General features: G+C 40.4%; 1 protein-coding gene across 7 annotated transcripts in view; it reads left to right on the top strand.

The window, feature by feature from the left end:
* Positions 1 to 20,533, top strand: part of LOC121285236 (rab effector MyRIP-like) — a 209,050-nt gene that overhangs the window by 8,971 nt on the left and 179,546 nt on the right. For 6 of the 7 annotated variants that reach the window (XM_041201597.1, XM_041201602.1, XM_041201599.1 and 3 more), the window contains exon 3: positions 12,418 to 12,537. In XM_041201597.1, the coding sequence (XP_041057531.1) occupies positions 12,428 to 12,537 (110 nt within the window). In that variant the 5' untranslated portion in view covers positions 12,418 to 12,427. Of the gene's footprint in view, positions 1 to 8,982; positions 9,013 to 12,417; positions 12,538 to 20,533 lie in introns of those variants that run through there. The other variant, XM_041201598.1, reaches the window with a different exon arrangement.

The following is a 20,533-nucleotide window of genomic DNA, read 5'->3' as shown; positions in this document are numbered from 1 at the left end:
TCCCCCAGGCAGCACGACTCTGTTCTGATAGCTTTGTAAATTGTTAGGTATAGTTATGGAAATGTCCATTTTGAGACATGCTGTTGAGGTCACTTTGAGTTCTTTTAAAACTTATTCTGTGGTTTCAGCCCACTCAATAAATAGTCATTTTTTGATATAAAACAGGGTTTTATAACATCTCCCTGTCTCCCTAACCTAATCTGGCTTCTCTAAGACCCTTGGGAAACTACCACCTTAGCTCCCAGCAGGAGCAGGAGCAGGCTAAACCCATCCACAGGTAAACTAGGCACAATCCTGATGGTAACCAGTCCTGAAAGGTTGCATTCCAGGAGCATTCGATATAAAGGTACGGGCATATATCTCCCTGCAATACTTCTCACTAAACCTTTGCATTCAGTACGTTCTCAGGTGGGAAGGTCTTGCCTTTTCCCAACAGGAAGGATTGTGTGGCTCCTGCATCCCTAAGTAGGACTATGGAATTACTTGCCTCATTTGAGGGATATGGGGCTACTCCCCCTTTAAACACAAAATCTTGATAACTTTAAGGAATTCTGTTAAATTCTGCTGCACTCACAGTGGTACGTTTAAAGGGATTAATTTCCATGTTTGGAGCCATAGTCTTGTCTGCTGTGCTTTCTGTCAGGGTCACTTTGCTTGCACTGGCCTGATGTACTTTGACAAAACCTTCTGTTTTTCCTTTCAATTTCCAGCAGTTATTACAATGAAAACACACAAACTTTTGGGCATCAAACCTGTTCTTGACCCTTTTCTTTTTAGCCAGAGTAGGGTCCCCTGTGTTTATTTTCCCACCTGCAGCTGCTTATTCACCTATCAATCTCCCACTTTCTATCCTTCTTGGATTTTTTGAGGTGATTAGGGAAGGATTTTTCTTGGGACAAGGCTTTGTGGATAAGGTCATAATAATCAGTCATAATTGCTGCTTGTCTGGCTTTGGAGAGCTTATGCCTTTCAATATGGGTCTATATGGAAAGGGGGAGTGAGTTTGTGAATTCCTTGAGGAGAACCACATTTCTGGGACTTTCCTGTGTGGGCTCTATCTTGGGTACCTTTACCCAAAAAGCAAGTCAGCTAACCTTTTTGAATTCAATGAAAGCTTGTTTGGAATCTTTGCCAGTATGCCTCCGATGCCAGCTCATATGCACTCAGGTTGGCATTTTAGTCATCTCACAGTTTGCTGAAGCCTTGTTGGACAATAGGGAATAAGCTTCATTTGCTTTTCTCGTTAATCAGCTTTGCAGGAGAAGGATCCAAGCCCCCACTGGCCACTTCAACCTCATTGCAAGCTTTTCAAATGACACAAAGAACGCTTCAACACCCTTCTCATTTAGATAGAAGCAAAATACAGCAGATGCTGAAAATCTGAAACAAAAACAGAACATTCTTGAAAAACTCAGCAGGCCTAGCAGCACTTGTGGTGAGAGATACAGAGTTAATATTTTGAGTCCAGATAACCCTTCTTCGGAGCTGAAGAGAAGTGGAAATATGATTAAATTTATACTGTTTAAGTTGGGGGCGGTGGTGAAACTGGATAGAAGGCCAGCGATAGGTGAAGACGAAGGAGAGATTGACAAAGATGTCATAAACTAAAAGACAAAGGGAGTGTTATTGGTGGTGGAAAAGGCTATAAAAGGTGCTGATAGTGGCGTAAAGGTAAAAAAGAAGAATGTGATAATAGCAGGATAAGGGTAGCATTGTATGAAAGAACAACATGGAACAAGCAACAGATGGCCCTTTTGGGGATGGGGTGGGGGGAAGGGGCAGTGGTGTGGATAAAAAGGATAGAACATGGGATAGAAGGGGAATGTGAAAGGGGATAAAGCCATGAATAAAAATGAAAATAAGTGGATAAAAAACAATGAATGTAGAAAAAAGGGGATTAAAAAAAGAGTGAAGAAAGCAGATGGCCTTTTTGGGGTGGGGGAGGGGCAGTGGTTGAGGAATAAAGGATAGAAAAATGGATAAAACAGTAAATGAATAAATAAAAATGAAAATAAAAATAAGTAGAAAAAAAATAAATTTTGAGAAAGGGGTGAAGACAAAGGAAAGAGTTCATGGTCTGAAGTTGTTGAACTCAATGTTAAGTCCAGAAAGCTGTAAAGTGCCCAATTGGAAGATGAGCTGTTCCTCCTCCAGTTTGCATTGGGCTTCGCTGGAATATTGCAGCAGGCCAAGGACGGACATGTGAGCATGAGAGCAGGATGGTGTGTTGAAATGGCAAGCGACAGGAAGGTGTGGGTCATGCAAGGGCACCCAATCTGTGTTTGGTCTCCCCAATGTAGAGGAGACTGCATTGGAAGCAGCGAATGCAGTAGACCAAGTTGAAGTAGGTGCAGGTGCACCTCCTCATTAAATGTTGGTACCAATTGTCAGTACTTTAAGAGCTAAAAGCTCTGTCCTAAACTTGGATCATTGGGTATGCTGACCTTTCCCTACTCAGTTCAAGCTCCCTTCTTTCCTGGTCTGCTTGTGCTTGTAGCTTCTTCTGTTGTTTCCATCACAAAGGCCTCTTTCAGTTTTTCTTTCTTGAAACTCTAGCTCTAATCTCTGCTGTTCAAACTGTATACTTTCTAATGCTAACCTGTCTGTTTCAGATTCCAAGACTGCCTCCTGTTCTTAAGGTTCAATTGAGAAATGGCCAGTCAATAATTTGAGGATTTTGGGTTTCCTAGCTTTTGGGCAGACACTGAAGTCCATGTGTTTAGCTACACTGTATAACTCTTCAATGGATAAGGCTTTTAAGGCATCCCAAATTATTACACTAAGATAAAAGCAAAATACTGCGGATGCTGGAAATCTGAAATAAAAACAAGGTGCTAGAAAAATTCAGCAGGTCTGGCAGCATCTGTGGAGAGATAAACAGAGTTAATGTTTCAAGAAGAAGAGTCATACAGACTCGAAACATTAACTCTGTTTCTCTCTGCACAGATGCTGCCAGACCTGCTGAGTTTTTCCAGCACTTTCTGTTTTTATTCCAAGCAATTTCACTCTGATCTATGAAGGTACTAGCCCTGAATGTGGACATTCAATTCAATTCAAATCCTGTTGCTGTCCATATAGAAACTCATTTTGCCGTCCTTGGCTCCACTATCTCTGCAGCCACCTTTTTTTAAGGCCCTAGGATGCAGGCCATCTGGTCTTGGGGATCTTTTATGTGGCACTTCATCAAATACCTTTTGGAAATCCAAATGCACTATATCTACTGGTCCCCTTTATCCACCTTAATTGTTACATCCTCAAAGAGCTCTAATAAATTTGTCAAATACGATTCCCTTGTTGACTCTGCTAGATTGTATTATGATTTTCTAAATGTCCTGCTACTATCTCTTTAATAATGTATTCAAGCATTTTCCCAATGACAGATGTTAGGCTAACTGACCTATAGTTTTCTGCTTTTTATCTTCTTTCTTTCTTGAACAGAGGTGTTACATGTGCGGTTTCCCAATCCACTGAGATTTTTCCAGAACCCTAAGGAAGTTTGAAAGATTACAATCTAGTGATGGGAATGAACCAGAGCAGATAAGAAAAGTCAAATTAGGGGAACATCTAGGCAATAGTGACCAAAATATAATACACTTTAAGATGATAACAGAGAAAGACATAATTATGATGAAAATCAGGTTATATTGGAGAAAAGCTGATTTTTAGGGGCTGAGACTAGAACTTGGGAAAATAAAGGGGCAACAATATTGGCAACCAATGATGTTGAACAACAATGGGAAATATTTAAACTAGTGTTCAACAGAGTGCATAAGATATATCCTGCTAAAAGGAAAGAGCAAAATAAACACTGGTGGGACTCCATGGATGGAAAAAAAACATAAAGGAACAGTTGAGGACTAGGAGCGAGACGTACATAAAGTGGATAGATAGCAGAGGAGTGCATGGCAAGATAGAATATGAAGGCCTTCAATAAGATGCTGCACAATAGACTAATAAATAAGGTTAGAGAATATGGAGTTGGGGGACAAGTGGCAGAATCAATTGCAAGTTGGCTTGAAGCAGAAGAAAGCAGAGACTGGGAATAAAGGGTAGTTATTTAGAATGTCAAGAGATGGAAAGTGGTGTTCCACAAGTATTAGTCCTGGGACCACTGCTATTCACAATTTACTTTTACAATTTGCACTTTGGAATCAAAAGCACAATTTCTAAATTTGCAAATGGGAGGCGGGGTAGGGGGGCTGGTGGTGAATAGTCAATACTGAGGAGGACAGCAACAAATTGCAAAAGGACATGAAATAAACTAGCAGAATAGGAAAAATTCAACAATAGAAGATAAAAGTGAGATAGTATGTTTTGGTAGGAAGAATAAGGAATCCACGTATTACTTCGAAGGTGTAAGTCTAAGACTAGGAACAAAGAGAACTCAGTGTATAAATACATCAATCACTAATAGTTGTGTCACATGTTAGCAAGGCCATAAAAGAAAGAAAACCAAGCACTAGTCTTTATTTCTAGAGAGAGAGAATTGGAAAGTAGGCGAGTTATGCTAAACTGTATCAGACCTTGGCTAGACCACACTAAAAAGTATTGCTTGCTGTTCTGATTGCTGTAATATAATGAGGATATAGAGGCACTAGAAAGAGTGCAGAGAAGATTTACAAGGATGATACCAGAAATGTGTGGGGATGCATATCAGGAAAGGATAAACAGACTAGGCCTCTTGTTTCCTGCTGCAATGGCAAAAATTCAGCCCAGCGTTAGCATTTCAGGTCTCACTGAGGGCAATGTAATGAAAAGGGAAAATTGCCAACTCTTCTCAATATGTTGGACAGGGGTTTCTAGACCAAAAATTAGAAACTTTAGTTTAACTACTTATTCCGATAATTTCACGCTTTTCAAATGAGTAGACGGCTGTGAATGAGAGGATCCGTACCAACATGACTACAGGCATTCAGTTAAATTTATATCACAAAGTTCTTTGCATGTTTCAGTAAAAAAAATCTTAAAGTAGGTTAAAAATTAATCAGCTTCTGCTTTCTTTTAGTTGTGTAGAGTCATTAAAAGCTGTTATGGGAGGAGGATAGTTTTTAAGACACTGCATCTGAAATGTTGGATGCAAAGCTATTAGGTGTGGGTGTGATATGTGACCCTGCCCCTTAATCACAAAGCTTGTTGAAACTCATTAATTAAACTCATAGGCTAATAGTGGATGATTGTTCTCATCCATATATTCCAGCATGATTCACACCTTTGGGAGAAAAGTTAAATGCATATGACTTATTATGAGCTATAAGTAAAGCATGTGGGTGGATCTAAGACCATAGACCATCATTTTGGAACAAGCCCTTTTGTTGAAAAACTTAGGTGAAAGACCGAGGCCCACAGTTCAGAACACTATGAAAGAGGTAGGAGAAAAGAATAGATTTAAAATAAACCCTATGCCCATCATATGATCCACCGGCCCTGTTCAGGCTAGCTGTGGACAAATAAACACTACTTTTTAAACCTATATTAGTACCCAACATGTTTTAAGCTAGGTGTCATTCTTGTGCCCCTCCTCAAAGTCTCTATATCACCTACCATGTGAGGGGGTGCCTAATCACAGTCTTATACAAGAATAAAATGTGTTATATTGAGTCATCCTGGCAATGCAACCTAATGCCCTAATTGCTTTGTCTATCACTTCACAGCATTGGTTGCGAACATTAAGAGAATTATTTGCTATAACACAGATCTTTCACCTTGTCTGTAGACTTCAGTTCTATTCCTGATAGGATGCAAGTTTACTTGTTGTTGCTCCACGTATATAACCTTACATTTATCTAGGGTAAGTACCATTTTGTAGATGGTGCGGGGTGGGGGTCGGGGGGAGTGGAGTGGTGTGCCTGTAGCCCATCTCATCAAGATTTGCATGCAAATCTATTCTTCTTCACATTCCTAATGCTTGCACAAATCAGCATATTATCCTCAATCTTTACAGATCATTCCCCCAAATTCACAGTCATGAATGGAGAAAGTAAATGGTACTCACCCTAATACCGATCCCTGTGGGACACTACTACTAGGCAGTTCCATAACTGTTAATAACCATTTTCTGCATACGTGAATGCAGTCAGTTCTTAATCCATTGAAGCAATTTCCCACTGATCCCAAATGATTCTAGCTTGTGGAGTAGGCTTTAGTGAGGTACCTTATCAAAGGCTTTCTGAAAATCTAGGTAGATAATGTCTATCAATTCATCCAACATTGTAACTTCTTAAGAAGAAAATTCACTCGAATTAGTAAGCCAAAACCTTCTCCAGAAGCCATGTTGAGTATCTGATAACTGCTTGTTTGCTATAGTGATATCACAGTGTAAGCTATGATTAGCAACCCTCGAACAAGGAGGATGCTACATGAAGAGAGAGGGGTATAACATGATCGGGTATAAGATGGTTGAGTGTAAAATGGATGGACATAAATTGACTGCTATGAAATGGCTGGACCAGGTTGAAAGCTTGATTGCCATCAGAAAAATCTCCTGCCATTAATTTTGACTGGTTTCTGTAATCATGGAACTTGAACAGAGCACTGTATATATAGCATAGCACAGGCTCAGATCTTGACGAAACAATTTGTGTTTAATATTTTTTCAAACTTCCAATAATTTGTTGCAGATGGATTTAATTGCTCCTATGTTTCTCTGATGTGGCCATTTAAGAATAAGAACAACCAGTTAAGTTATCCTAAATAGCAGTGTATTGAGCATTTTTCTACGTTTTATAAATGATAATTTGTAATAAATGTCTTTTAAAAATCAACTTAAAATTATAATGGAAAGGATTTCTGTAAGTTCAAAAGGGTCTGCAGCAGATTATTAACAAAAAGCTCCTTTAACTCAATCTTGTCACATGCTGGACACATGTTTTTCCTCACTGTGCTGAAGCTGATCAGTAAATAATAATACTTGCTATTGTATCATGCCTTCCATATCAAAAGGCATAAAAATACTTTACAAAATGGATTAAAGTGTGGCAAAACTACAAACCATCAATATAAGGTAGTCAAGGGCAATTAGGGATGGGCAATAAATGATGGTCTAGCCAGTAATGCCCGCACCCCATGAATGAATAAATTTTAAAAGTCACCAAAAAATCAAATAGGGAATTTGGAAGAAACTTCTTTCAGCAGTAGAGAGTAGTGAGAATGTGGATCTTTCCACCACAGGAAATAGTTGAGGCAAATAGTACAGATGCATTTAAGGGAAGCTAGATAGCATATGAGGGAGAAAGAAATAGAGGGTTATACTGATAGATTTAGATGAGTAAAGATGGAGGAGGCTCGAGTGGAGCATAGATTGATTGGGCCAAATGTCCTGTGTCTGTAATATATGCTCTATGTAATTCTCTGACAGTTATTTTAAGACTTGCCATACTTTCTCTTACTGAAATTGATCCACTTGCACGGTCTTAAAATTGTGGAATTGATTAAATCTCTCAATCTTTACTTTCCCTGAAAAGTGACATGGGCTGAAGTCACCTAAATAGTACTTTTGATTTCTCTTGAGTTTGCTCCTGTTCTTTTTAATTTTGATGGTGTTTCACAATATGGGCCTTAATTCTCAATTTTTTAAAAACCTCAAGAAAGAAGTAAAATGAAAGGGAGGTAAAATACACCTTTAACATCAGATTAGCTTTATTGTATTAATTGTCTGTATGGTAATATAAAATGCCCTTAAAAACCTAAAGCACAGCTAGAAGCTTGTACATGGGCCCCCATTTTTGAGATGGGGTGAGATATAAAAGAAATCAATGATTTTTAAAAAAACTGTAAATATATATGAATTGAAGAAGCATGTACATAATTTGTAATGTAGGACATTATGGAAATATAGCAAGTATTATGAAAGATGTGGAATTGTGATATAGTAGCCATCAGTGAAACGTGGTTAAAGGAGGGGCAGGATTGGCAACTCAACATTCCGGGATATAGAATCTTCAGGCGAGACAGAGGAAGGGGTAAAAGAGGAGGAGGCGTTGCATTATTTGTTAAGGAGTCAGTTACTGCAGTAAGGAGAGATGATATCTTGGAGGGGGCATCAAATGAAGCTTTGTAGGTAGAGTGTAGGAATAAAAAAGGGGCAGCCACATTGTTAGGTGTTTATTGTAGACGCCCAGGGAGTCAACGGGAAATTGAGGAGCAAATATGTGCACAATTAGCGGAGGTGTGTAAAAACAATAACAAAAGGGTAATTATATTAGGTGATGTCACCTTTCCCAACATAGACATAGTGTTAAGGGCTTAGATGGAGTGGATTTCTTGAAATGTGTACAGGAGAACTTTTTAGGTCAATATGTAGAGGGTCCAACAAGGGACCCTCAGTGCAGTGCTAGACCTAATTCTGGGGAATGAAGCCGGACAGGTGGCTGAGGTGGTGGTGAGGGAGCATTTTAATGATAGCAACCACAACATGGTATAATTTAAGCTTGTTATGGACAAAGAAATAGACAAGTTGCAAAAAAATGTTTTGGATTGGCGGAGAGCGGATTTTAGTAAAATAAGACAGGATCTGGCCAAGGTAGACTGGGAACAGCTACTTGTGGGGAAATCTACAGAAGAGCAGTGGGGGGTCATTCAAAAAGGAAACGGGGAGGGCACAGGCTCAACATATTCCCGTTAGGGTGATAGGAAGAAGTAACAAGCCCAGAGAACCATGGATGACCAGAGATATTCAGGATACGATGAGAAGGAAAAGAGAGGCTTTTAGCAGATACAAGGGAAGCAAATCAGGGGAGGCATTAGTGGAGCACAGAGAGTGCAGGGCGGAGCTTAAGAAAGCAATTAGGAGAGCACAGAGGGGATATGAGAAAGCTCTGGCTGGTAAAAGTAGGGAAAATCCCAAGATATTCTATAAGTTTATCAATGGGAAGAGTAGGACCCAATAGGGACCAAGGGGACAATCTATGGGTGGAGCCAGAGGACATTGCTAGAGTGTTGAACGAATACTTCACATCCGTCTTCACCCAAGAGAATAAGGATGAAAGTATCGAACTCGGGGAGAGAAACTGCAAGGTACTTGAGCAAATTGATACAGGGAATGACAAGGTATTGGAGGTGTTGGCAGGCTTAAAAGTGGAAAATCACCAGATCTGGATGATTTGTGTCCCAGACTGCTGAGGGAGGCAAGGGAGGAGGTCGCAGGGGCTCTGACCCAAATTTTTAATTCCTCTCTGGCCACGGGGGAGGTGCCAGAGGTCTAGAGTACAGCTAATGTGGTTCCACTATTTAAGAAGGGTTGTAGAGATTAGCCAGGGAACTACAGGCCAGTGAGTCTCACATCAGTGGTAGGGAAACTATTGGAGAAAATTCTGAAGGAGAGAATCTATCTCCACTGGGAGAGGCAAGGTTTGATCAGGGATAGTCAGCATGGCTTTGTCAGAGGGAGGTCATACCTAACAAATTTGATTGAATTTTTTGAGGAGGTGACCAGGTATGTAGATAATGGTTGTGCAGTTGAAGTAGTTTATATGGATTTCAGCAAAGCCTTTGACCGGTCCCACATGGGAGACTTATAAAGAAGGCAAATGCACATGGGATACAGGCTAATTTGATAAGGTGGATTCAAAATTGGCTTAGTTGTAGGAGACAGAGGGTGATGACTAGAGGATGCTTTAGTGACTGGAAGCCTGTATCCAGCGGCGTACCACAGGGAACTGTGCTGGGTCCCTTATTATTCGTCACTTATATAAACGATTTAGATGACTATGTGGGGTGTAGGATTACTAAGTTTGCGGATGACACAAAGATTGGCCGGGTGGTAAACAGTGAGGTTGAATGTCTTGGGCTACAGGAAGATATAGATGGGATGGTCAAATGGGCAGATAGGTGGCAGGTGGAATTTAACCCTGAAAAGTGTGAGGTGATACACTTTGGAAGGAGTAATTTGACAAGGAAGTACTCAATGAACAGCATGACACTACGAAGTTCTGAGGAACAAAGGGGCCTTCGTGTGTGTGTCCATAGATCTCTGAAGGCAGAAGGGCATGTTAGTGGGGTCGTGAAAAAAGCATATGGGACACTTGCCTTTATCAATCAAGGCATAGATTACAAAAGTAGGGAGGTCATGTTGGAGTTGTATAGAACCTTGGTGAGGCTACAGCTGGAGTATTGTGTGCAGTTCTGGTTGCCACATTATAGAAAGGATGTGATTGCACTGGAGGGGTTGCAGAGGAGATTCACCAGGATGTTGCTAGAAATGAAACATTTAAGTTATGAAGTTATAGATAGACTTGAGTTGTTTTCGTTAAAGCAGAGAAGACTGAGGGGCGACCTGATCGAGGTGTACAAGATTATGAGGGGCATGGACAGGGTGGATAGGGAGCAGCTGTTCCCCTTAGTTGAAGGGTCAGTCAGGAGGGAACACAAGTTCAAAGTGAGGAGCAGGAGGTTTAGGGGTGATGTGAGGAAAAACTTTTTACCCAGAGGTGGTGACGGTCTGGAATGCACTGCCTGGGAGGGTGGTGGAGGCGGGTTGCCTCACATCCTTTAAAAAGTACCTGGATGAGCACTTGGCACACCATAACATTCAAGGCTAAGGGCCAAGTGCTGGTAAATGGGATTAGGTAGGTAGGTAGGTCAGGTGTTTCTCACGTGTCGGTGCAGACTCGATGGGCTGAAGGGCCTCTTCTGCACTGTGTGATTCTGTGATTATAAAACAGTCTTCATTGTTTGAATTTAATATACTCAAAAGCAATGTGTTTGTTAGTATTGCTGTCATTTACTAAATGGTGTTGAGATGAGCATTACATGAGTTGCTCCAGTTCTGCCACAAGTTCATCCACTGGCACATTCCTGCCATTATATTCCGCACTGTGCATCATTCTCCTTTCCTCTTCCTTGGGGTACAGTAGCTGAATAGTTCACGCAACTTAGATCCCATCATGGAAAGTTGTGGTATTGGATTGAATAAATCTGGTTTTGTAGGGGCGATACCATAAAAAATGACCATGGAATCTTCTAGGCTGAAGTAAAACCCAACTGATCCATTAATATCCTTCAGGGAAGGGAGCCTGGGGCTTTACTCCTCACAGAATTCTGGAACCAGAGATGCTAACGCCTACACATTGGTGAATTTCCAATGAAGAGGAAGATTTCTTATATTCCAAAGCAAAGCATTTTCAATTGCACTTGTAGCACCAAAATTAAATTATTTGCACCCAAGGACAAATTTACTGATCCAACACACCCAGTGGAGAGCGACACCCTCAAGTGTTGGAGTGTTGGCTGCACAGTGTCATAGCCCTATCTCAATCTCTCTTTGAGGGAAATTCCCCCTCACCTACCCTTGTAGCAACCTGTGGAGTACCAAATCAGTAAATTTGCTTTTACCTTGTAGTTTTGAAGCAATGAAATTGTAAATATTTGATGTGTTACTTGGCATGCGGCAGCCATATTGTGTTGCCACTGATTGGTGAGCAAATTGCATGAGATGACAGCAGACAGGAACTGGCCCAGCATTGAATTTTCAATGAGATCATTCTGAATAATGGTTGTGGTGTCATTCTGTAAACTGTAGTTTCTCAGCAAAAGAAATGTATTAAGCTCTCTAATAATCTACACTTTTTCCCCTCCAAAATGCATGCTTCCTGCAGGGAAATTTGCCTGCCTGAAGTACCAATCAGAAAATTGTGAGACACGCTCCAAAATCCTCCAACTGTTAATTTTAATAGTTTCCTGGTATGTTCTTGCAGCGGTAAGGCTCTCTGCCATACACTATACTGGTAAAATGTGACTTCATGGTATCTGCTCTCCAAATAACACATGTAGCATTATTTTAAAGGACTCCTAAAACATTTTATGCTAACAAAAAATTAATCACAATTACTCTGCCTGCCTCTAGTCAGCTAATAGATAGAAGTACACTATTCTCCTTGGGAAGATCTAGAGACAAGTTACAAAGATGGTTCTGCTAATCAGTAATTTAAAATTTGATAAAACTTTAAAATGTTTTCCTTGTAAAGGAGAAGACTTCATTCAAAATGACCTAATTTCAGGATTATGACGAGAGTTAGGAGCACTGATCCAGAAAAAAGTATTAATTTTGGTGAAGGCCTGAAATATCAAGTGACTAATTTGAAAAGTCGGGATTAGGAAAAGAATGCCAGCTACTTCCACCCAAATGTTAGTCTTGTTTTGGGATAAGCCACCAGGGAGGCATTTGAACCAGAGAGCAGAAATGAATTTCTCTTTGAAGAGACAAAGGTTTGAAAGGAACTGTGAGAAGGTGAACTCGATCAGTGAAAAAAGGGACAGGCCTATTGAGCTGGATAGTCATTTCCTGACTCTAAACTTCTTTATCTGTACTATGATTTAAAACAATGTAACCAGGATATGTCTTGAAATTTATGAAAAGATTTGAAATATGTATTTACACAAATTTCTTCACTTTGTCCACTGGCACACTTTTGACTACTGAAGTTAAGAGAATATGGCAAGGAAGCTGGATCTATCAAAACTGACAGAAGACGAGGCTGAGCATGTCTTGCATGTTGTTCAACGGGATCTGAATCTACGCAAGAAAGAAGAAGAGAGACTTGGGTAAGCACAGCTAAGTAAATTAAAAGAGAGAAACCAAGGTGAAGCACCACAACACGAGACATGACCACAGTTGAGGAGAGCAGGAGAGAAATTGATTGCTTTAGGTGGCAGAAAGCTTGTATTTTTAAATTCTGTAGCTTGTAAGAAGGAGAAACTGAGACAGATAAGGTGTTCCACAGATTTTATGTCTTATGATAACATTGTGGAAGTAAAAAGGTGCAATTTTGTAAGAGGCACTGGGATGGGATAGAGGAACATTTAGAGCAGTGCATTTTGAGTGGAACAAGAGCCAGTTCTAGAATATCAAATTTAACATTTCCCTAGAGATGCTCCAGTCTTATCACAGCATTGTCACAAGTTGGCAGCCACCTATCTGTTCTGCCATACACAGTAGCTATAAAATTCAGGCACTCAGCTGATCCCAGTATGCACTTAGTCCAGTTTAATGTGTATCCTATTTTCAGACTGTGATATTTACGTCACCCAAAACCCAAAGTTTTCTCATTCCTGATTGCTCGCGAGGTTGGGATTGGGCTTGGTTCTCAATCCTTTTCTTGGTCCGGAACATCTCATACCTTTGTTTAGATTCACGCACAAAAAAAAATGGTTAGTTGAGCGAAGCACTAAAAGTAAACCTTTGGACCCATGTTCACCAGAAGAAGCGAAAAGAGAATTAGGGGAACAAAATAAATTACAGCTGCTGTACTATTACATCTAAAAAGACTATATTTGGAAAGATTGCCTGTAGCTAACAGCTGATTACTGTTATAGTTTTGAAGCAGTATTTCCAGGTCTTTGTTTCTTGAAACTTAAATTGGAGCTTTCCCATGTCTGGTGACACACGAGGCAGGCAAAGCATGTTTACATGGCTAGAATTTCCTGGAACAGGTCGTTAGCCGGAGGCCATAGCTTGAGGGCTGCCACTGTGCATCAGGCATGACTGACCAGGATACTCCTGCTCTTACTGCCTACCAGCCATCAGGCACGTTGAAAGGATTTAAAGTTTAATAATCAATCTATTTGGCCACATTAAGAATGCACCTTCCGTGGCCATCAAGTCCTGGAGTGGGACTTGAACTCGGAGCTTATGGCCCAGAGATAGGGACACTACCTATTGCACCTCAAGGCCTCCTGTTTATTGAAACACTGAGGTACATAAAAGAGGTATAACACTGGTTCTTTCTGTTATACATTGATTTCATTGGGTTTTAAGGCTGAAATCTTAGAAACATTATTTTTAAACATGGACAGGGATCATTTACTCAGCAACAACCTGCCCACTCAGTTTGGGTTCCACCTTGACCATTCAGCTCCAAACCTCATTACAGTCTTGGTTCAAACATGGATAAAAGAGCTGAAACCCAGGGATGAAGGGAGAGTGACTGCTCTTGACATCAAGGCAGCATTTGACCGAGTGTGTCATTTAGGAGCCCTAGCAAGACTGAAGTCAATGTGAATCAGGGGTAAAACTCTCCACTGATTGGAGTCATACCTAGCACAAAGGCAGGTTCTTGGGATTACTGGAGTCCCGCTGCCCTCTGCTCTACCTCAGTCTCCATAATCTTGACAAACAGCAGCTTCCCTTTAAGTCAGGCCTACTCCTGAACTGGTCCTACCTCAGTCCCGTGTCTGCCACTGTACCACTAATTGAGGGGCAAAAGTGACTCTTAGCCAACTAAAACACTTGTGTCCAGAAATTGCATTGGATGCACTTTTTGCTGTTGGAGCAGGGTTGGGACCCAGAATTCTTTGTAACACCTGGGTCCTAAACCAGAATCTGAAATCTCAACCTATGGCTTGGATGTTCATTCTCGAGGCAGGTAGTGGGAGCCAGGAAAATTCCTGGCTTGACCTGCCTGCCCCTGGAGAAAGTGCCTGCCAGGATGGGATTTTCATTGTGGGGGAGGGCGCAAATGTGCGTTCTTCAGTCTGGCCAACTGGGCTGGGAAAAAGTTCAGAGGGAGCCATAGGGACTGCCAGGTGTGGAGGCGGGCTGTTTAAAAGGCCCACCTTCATGCTGTGGGACTTTGTCCCAGTTATAATAAAAATAGAAAGATCCTCCAGACCTCACCTCTCACACCCCCTCAATCCCACACACTCCCCATGCCCCACGCACCCACTATGTCCTCTCTTGCCACTGGGACCCCTCAAACAAGCCCTACAGCCCCCATATCCCAATGCCAAGGTATGCCCCCCCAAATAACCTCTACGGCCTCTGATGCCCCCATTCCAAGATATGATGCCACTCACCCCCTATGGTCCCTCACACCTCCCATGTCAAGGTATGCCCCCTCCAAACAACCCCTATGCCCCCCTTGCCAAGCTACAGCATTTCCATGCCCATTCACCCACTATACATTGTATAGAAGCAATGAATGATATTGTGAAATTGCTAAAAAAAGAGATTTTTTGTTGAAGTTTTTCATTTTGTGTTGTTCACAAGAAAATACTAATGTCAGGGAAACAATATGTTTATACTCTCTGAGAAGAGAGTGCTGATTGGTTGGTAAATGGATACTGATTGGTAGAGGTGTTGCCATGGAGAATGCACCAGTTGACCAGTCAGCACTCTCTTCCCATACTGTATAAATATGTTGTTTCTCTTGACATTGGTATTTTCTTGCGAATTGTCCTGATCAGTGCAAGGTGAAAAGGTTTGACAAAAAAATGGCTCTTTTTTTCAGCAGTACTCAAGTTCTGTACTAACAAACAGCTATAGTGACAGGAGTATGTGTAGAAAAATGGCTTTTAAAAAGTCATTTATTGATAATTTTACACTTTCTTAAAATAACTCCTTTTTATTATAGCCCAATATAAGTGTCAATCATCCAGACCCTTGAAAGTATCAATAGCAGAAACTTCAAGTACTTGAAAGCTCTATCTTGTGTAAATAAGCATTGTGAAATTGACAGTATAGATCATAGCTGACAATCAAGCAATGGTTTTCCTAGGGCTCATGTATTTCAATAGGCTAATGGATTTCTGGGCTGTCAGCCAAGAATACATAATGTAATGATCATTTGAAATTTTCCTTTCTTGCATTTGTCCTGATGAGCGCAAGACGAAAATCTTCAGCAACATGTCTCTCTTTTCAGCAATTTTCGCTTAGATTAGATTAATGTGTAGATTAATTGACATAAAAGCCATATTTTTGCAGGGTGAAAACTTTGAGAGAGGAGTGTTTCTGAAACCACCTAAAGTGGCAAGTGATGCAAAAGAGAAACTGTAAATTAAACAAATGCGTTTATGGCCTGAATGAGGGTGTGGTATTTTTTGGTGAAGTATGTTTTGCTGATAGTAGGCTATGTTCAACTAAAAACATATCCCATAATGTTTTATTGGTATCAACGAGGGTGACTTTCAGGCATCTTCATGGTGCATGTTGATGATTTCTTATGGGCTGGTACTGTGGAATTTGTGAAACATGTTATTAATAAGATTAATTTGGAATTTAAGATTGGAAGTTAGGCTTCAGGGGCTTTTAAATATATTGGTTTAGACATTAAGCAAGATAGGTCGGGATTAACTTTGAATTAGGGAGTGCTACTCCTATTCCAGTTAATCATGCTAGATCATCACAGAAAGACAATGTCAGATCTAAAGAAGAAACAGAGCAGTCGTGAAACTCGATTGGTCAGTTGAATTGGTTAAGCACTCAGACAAGACCAGATGTTAGTGTTGCTGCACTGGAAGTAAGTACTATGCTGAAGCACCTGAAGTTGAGAGTGTTTTAAAGACAAATAAAAGATGAAAAACATTAAAAATGGAGAAACACGCACTTAGGTTTCTATCCTTGAGTGACCAAAAGAACACGAAATTAATTATTTTTAGTGATGCCTCTCATGCCAATCTTCCTGATGGATATTCAAGTGCAGCAGGTTTAATAATATTTTTGATAAATTAAAATAGGAAATATTGCCCTTTAGCCTGCGAAACTAAGAAAATAACAAGTGTTGTTAGAAGTACTTTAGCTGTGGAAGCAATGGATATGGGATTTTATTTGTCAAATATATTAGGAAACATTCTTTACAAGGGGTGCACTGAAAATAGTTTGCCCATTTAATGTTACATAGATAATCATTCCTTGTGGGATAACGTTCACACAAAAAAAGGATGTGAAAAAAGCTAACATGAAACAAATGTTAGGAAAAAAAGGAAATGTCCACGATCAAATGAGTTGATGCAAGTCATCAATTATCAATTATTTGATTGTTTTATGAAAAGGAGTGCTTATACCAAGAAGTTACTGGGGTTCCTAGAAGAGAGGCATCTTGCAGCTTTATATATAAAGAATATGGAAAATCACTTTTTCTTTCTTTGGTCTGTTTCAAAATACTATGGTGAGCATTAATTGCTAAGTTTCATTTAGAGAAAGGAAATTAATCTGTTATTTGCATAAATTAAGGGTAAGGACAAACAAACGAAGGGCTTTCATTATTTGAGCAGCACTTTGTGAGTGAGTCTAAACTAAGTAAAGCTTCATTTCTGGTCTTCCCTTTCACCAAATGGCAGTTCACCAGGAGTTCCATCACTTGGAGCCAAGTATCATTGACAATACATTCTTCCATATTGTTTCAATTCATTCTTGGACTTGAGTATTGCAAGTAAGGCCATTATTCCTAATTGCCTGTGAGAAGGTGATGGTGAGTCACATTCTTGAGCCGCTGCAGTCCATATACACCCACAATGCTGTGAGGCAAGGACTTCCAGGATTTTGACCCAGTGACAGTGAAGGAATGGTGATATAATTCCAACTTAGGATGTTATATCAATTGGAGGTGAACTTGCAGATGTTGGTATGCATCTGCTGCCCATGTTCTTCCAAATGGTGGAGGTTATGGGTTTTGAAGGTGCTATTGAAGAAGGCTTGGTGAGTTGCTGCAGTGCATCTTGTAGATTGTACACACTGCTGCCTCCACACTGGTAGTGGAGGGGGTGAATATTAGGATGGTGGATAGGGTGCTGATCAAGCTGGCTGCTTTGTCCTGGATGGGGTCAAACCTCTTGAGTATTGTTGGAGCTGAACTCATTCAGGAAAATGGAGAGTATTCCATTACACTCCTGACTTGTGCCTTGTACATGGTGAACAGACTCTGGTGAATCAGGAGGTGAGTTACTCCCCTCAGAACTTCCAGCCTCTGACTACTACAGTAGCCACAGTATTTATATGGCTTGTCAAGTTAAGCTTCTGGTCAATGGTCACCCCCACCCCCCACCCACCCCCCCCCACCACCACCCACCCACCCCCAGACATAGATGGTGGGAGATTCAGCAATGGTAATGCACAGATTTATCTCAGTCTCTCCAAACATCTCTTAATTTCTCATGAGCTTTCCTTACAGCTTCTGTATTTTCCAATTTGAGTATTACAAAAAATTTCTGCACTTAATTTCACAAGTGAATAGCTGCCTATTTGTTATTTGACTAATCAAGTTAATCCACTCAGGCATTCACTTTCTTATGTCACTCATTTTCAGCAGATACTTGTCAACAACATTCGAAGAATACATCATCCAGCATCAAATAAACATTCAAAGTTTTGTTATTTTCCTCTTTGGCTTCATATTATACAATAATAATAGATTAATTTACAGATAGGCTTCCTTGTAAACAACCAAAAATGGTATCTTTGTGGGCAACTTATTCTTTAAACCACAAAACAGAACATTCTCCTTTTTCTTTTAGCAGGACCGAAAACACACTTTGCAGATGTACTTTACGCTGTCCTTTAAGTAGACATTCATTTCTCCAGGAATTAGTCCAAAGTGATTCTTAGCTCATGAGGATTTACTTCTGTTATTTTCCTTTCTCAACCTGGAACTTTTAATCTCAGAACTGGCGCCCATAGTGAGGTTTTTCTCTAGAGATTATTCTCCTGGCACAAGTTTTAACTTCTCATGAATTTGGCCTTTTCAATTCAGGTGCATATCTGTTCAATGGCATGTTGCAGATGAATGGGAAATTGGATACAATTTAGAGCAATAGTGGTGAAGGGTTGCCATCATAAGGAGACTGAATAGATATTCATGGACAGCCCATCTGGAATGAAGGCATGTCAGATGCCTCCTCCATGCCTCCTCTTCCTCCTCATCCTCCTCCCTTTGCACAGAGCTTCTCCTCTTCCCAGCAATTGTTCCATTGATCTGTGCTATGTTTTAGATGTCACTGCCACTGCAGCCCCTACCAGTTGTACTTATGTGTGGACAGGTTACCAAATCCTCTGCACTCCCTGTGAGGATGTAGCAATATCCCTGTCAAATCTTGGAACCCACCACAGCACCTCTAAAAACACTCCACAGTTCCTCCACAATAGCAGAGGTTAATCTAAATCACCTTATGTGAAAGTTGGATGGTGATCTCTTCAAACAGTGCTACTAATGGGTTTCTTCTTCCAGCTGAAAGCATGTTCTTTTGTGAATGGATAGTGCAAGTGTTCAGCGGAGCTGCGCAGTCCAAATGTCAAGAACATTTGTCAAATCTACTGAAACAACTGTTTGTCATCATGATTTGGCCAGTTGGGATGTTTCGTGCCTGCCCCCTTCCCACTTGGAGTGCTGGGCAGGCTGTGCTGGAAGTGGATGGAAGTGTTGCACATGGCATTCTCAGGGCCTCTGGCTTCTGGTTTCCCAGCAACCAACTAAAAATACTGTAAATGGATAAAAGCGTTTGCTTATACTTGATTCTGCTGGATTTTTGCCAAAGTTATGAAAGGAGACCGTGAAGACACCTAAACTCAAACAGCACATTTATACACGAGGACTCCTAGTAATAACCTGCCACCAGTCTTTTGGAAGACTGTTGCCTGAATTTCCAGTGTTCTTGTTTTAATCCATTGGGTTTTCCCAGAATTCTCAGCCATGCCGTCCAGAATGAGATTCCTGAAACTCATTTTGTAGCCAGGCGACAGAGAAGACTTTTGTTTGTGACTGTTTGATTTTTGTAATTGCACTTAACCAACTATGCTTGCCATGGGCATGTATTGATTTAACGATAGGGACAACGTAATGTTTAGGAAAACTTTTACTATATTGACTGAATGTCCAATGATCAAAACCACCCACTAAGCAAACAAAATCCTTCATTGTATATTTGGAGTAGGCAGTGTTGTTCCTGTGACTAAAATATGTCAAAGTTTTATTGTTCTTATTTTTAAAATTCAACAAGATCATTGGATATTTAACAGGCCTGTCAAAAAAATCTCAGATTTCATTCTGGTCTAGCAAAAAAACTAGTTTTGGGTGAAATTTGTGGTTTTTTTTTTAACCAATTACAATTGCCTATCCAAAGTACTTAGGAAAGGGAAGCATTGAACATTTAGCTAAGAAAACAGCCATTTCTTATCAGCTTGGCTCAGTTAGTACTACTATTGTGTATGAATCAGAAGATGCTCGAGTTAAATTGGACATGGGTGGGGATAGAAAACAGGCAGGAGCATATTTACCAACCTCTATATCACACATCCTATTGAGGTTAATCCACCTTTGCATTCCCCACACTGCCTCCAACCCCCCCTCCCCTCACCTGTCCCCCGCCATGTCCAGTTCTATCTTCCATGTGTTCAAAACTCACTTCAGGATCTAAGCAGATAATCCAGACCGACACTTCAGCAGGAGTGCTGCATTGTTTGAATGAGAAGCTAAAGTGAATGGTACTACACTCAAACCTCCTTTGTGGCTTTTCAGGTGTCTGCACCTCACTGTTTCTGAACAGAATGTGGTCTTGTCAATTTCATGCAAATGAATGTCAAAGAACTTACCCACAGATTTCCAATAGTAGTTCAGGGCAAAACTGACAACACACAATCCTGGTAATATTAATTCCTAAGCTGCTACTAAGCAATATCAGCCTTGAGAAACAAGGTCTTGTCAAGAAAGGCTTTTATATTTGACTTTTTGAATATTAAGTAATTTTGTAACTTCAATACTGGCTACAGAATTTTCTTGTTTTTTTAGTAATGGAGTCATGTTCAATATGGTGTCACCACCTTCAAACCTCT

Source organism: Carcharodon carcharias, chromosome 12 (assembly GCF_017639515.1).
Source record: "Carcharodon carcharias isolate sCarCar2 chromosome 12, sCarCar2.pri, whole genome shotgun sequence".
Taxonomy (NCBI): Eukaryota; Metazoa; Chordata; class Chondrichthyes; order Lamniformes; family Lamnidae; genus Carcharodon; species Carcharodon carcharias.
This window is presented reverse-complemented; position numbering and strand designations above follow the sequence as displayed.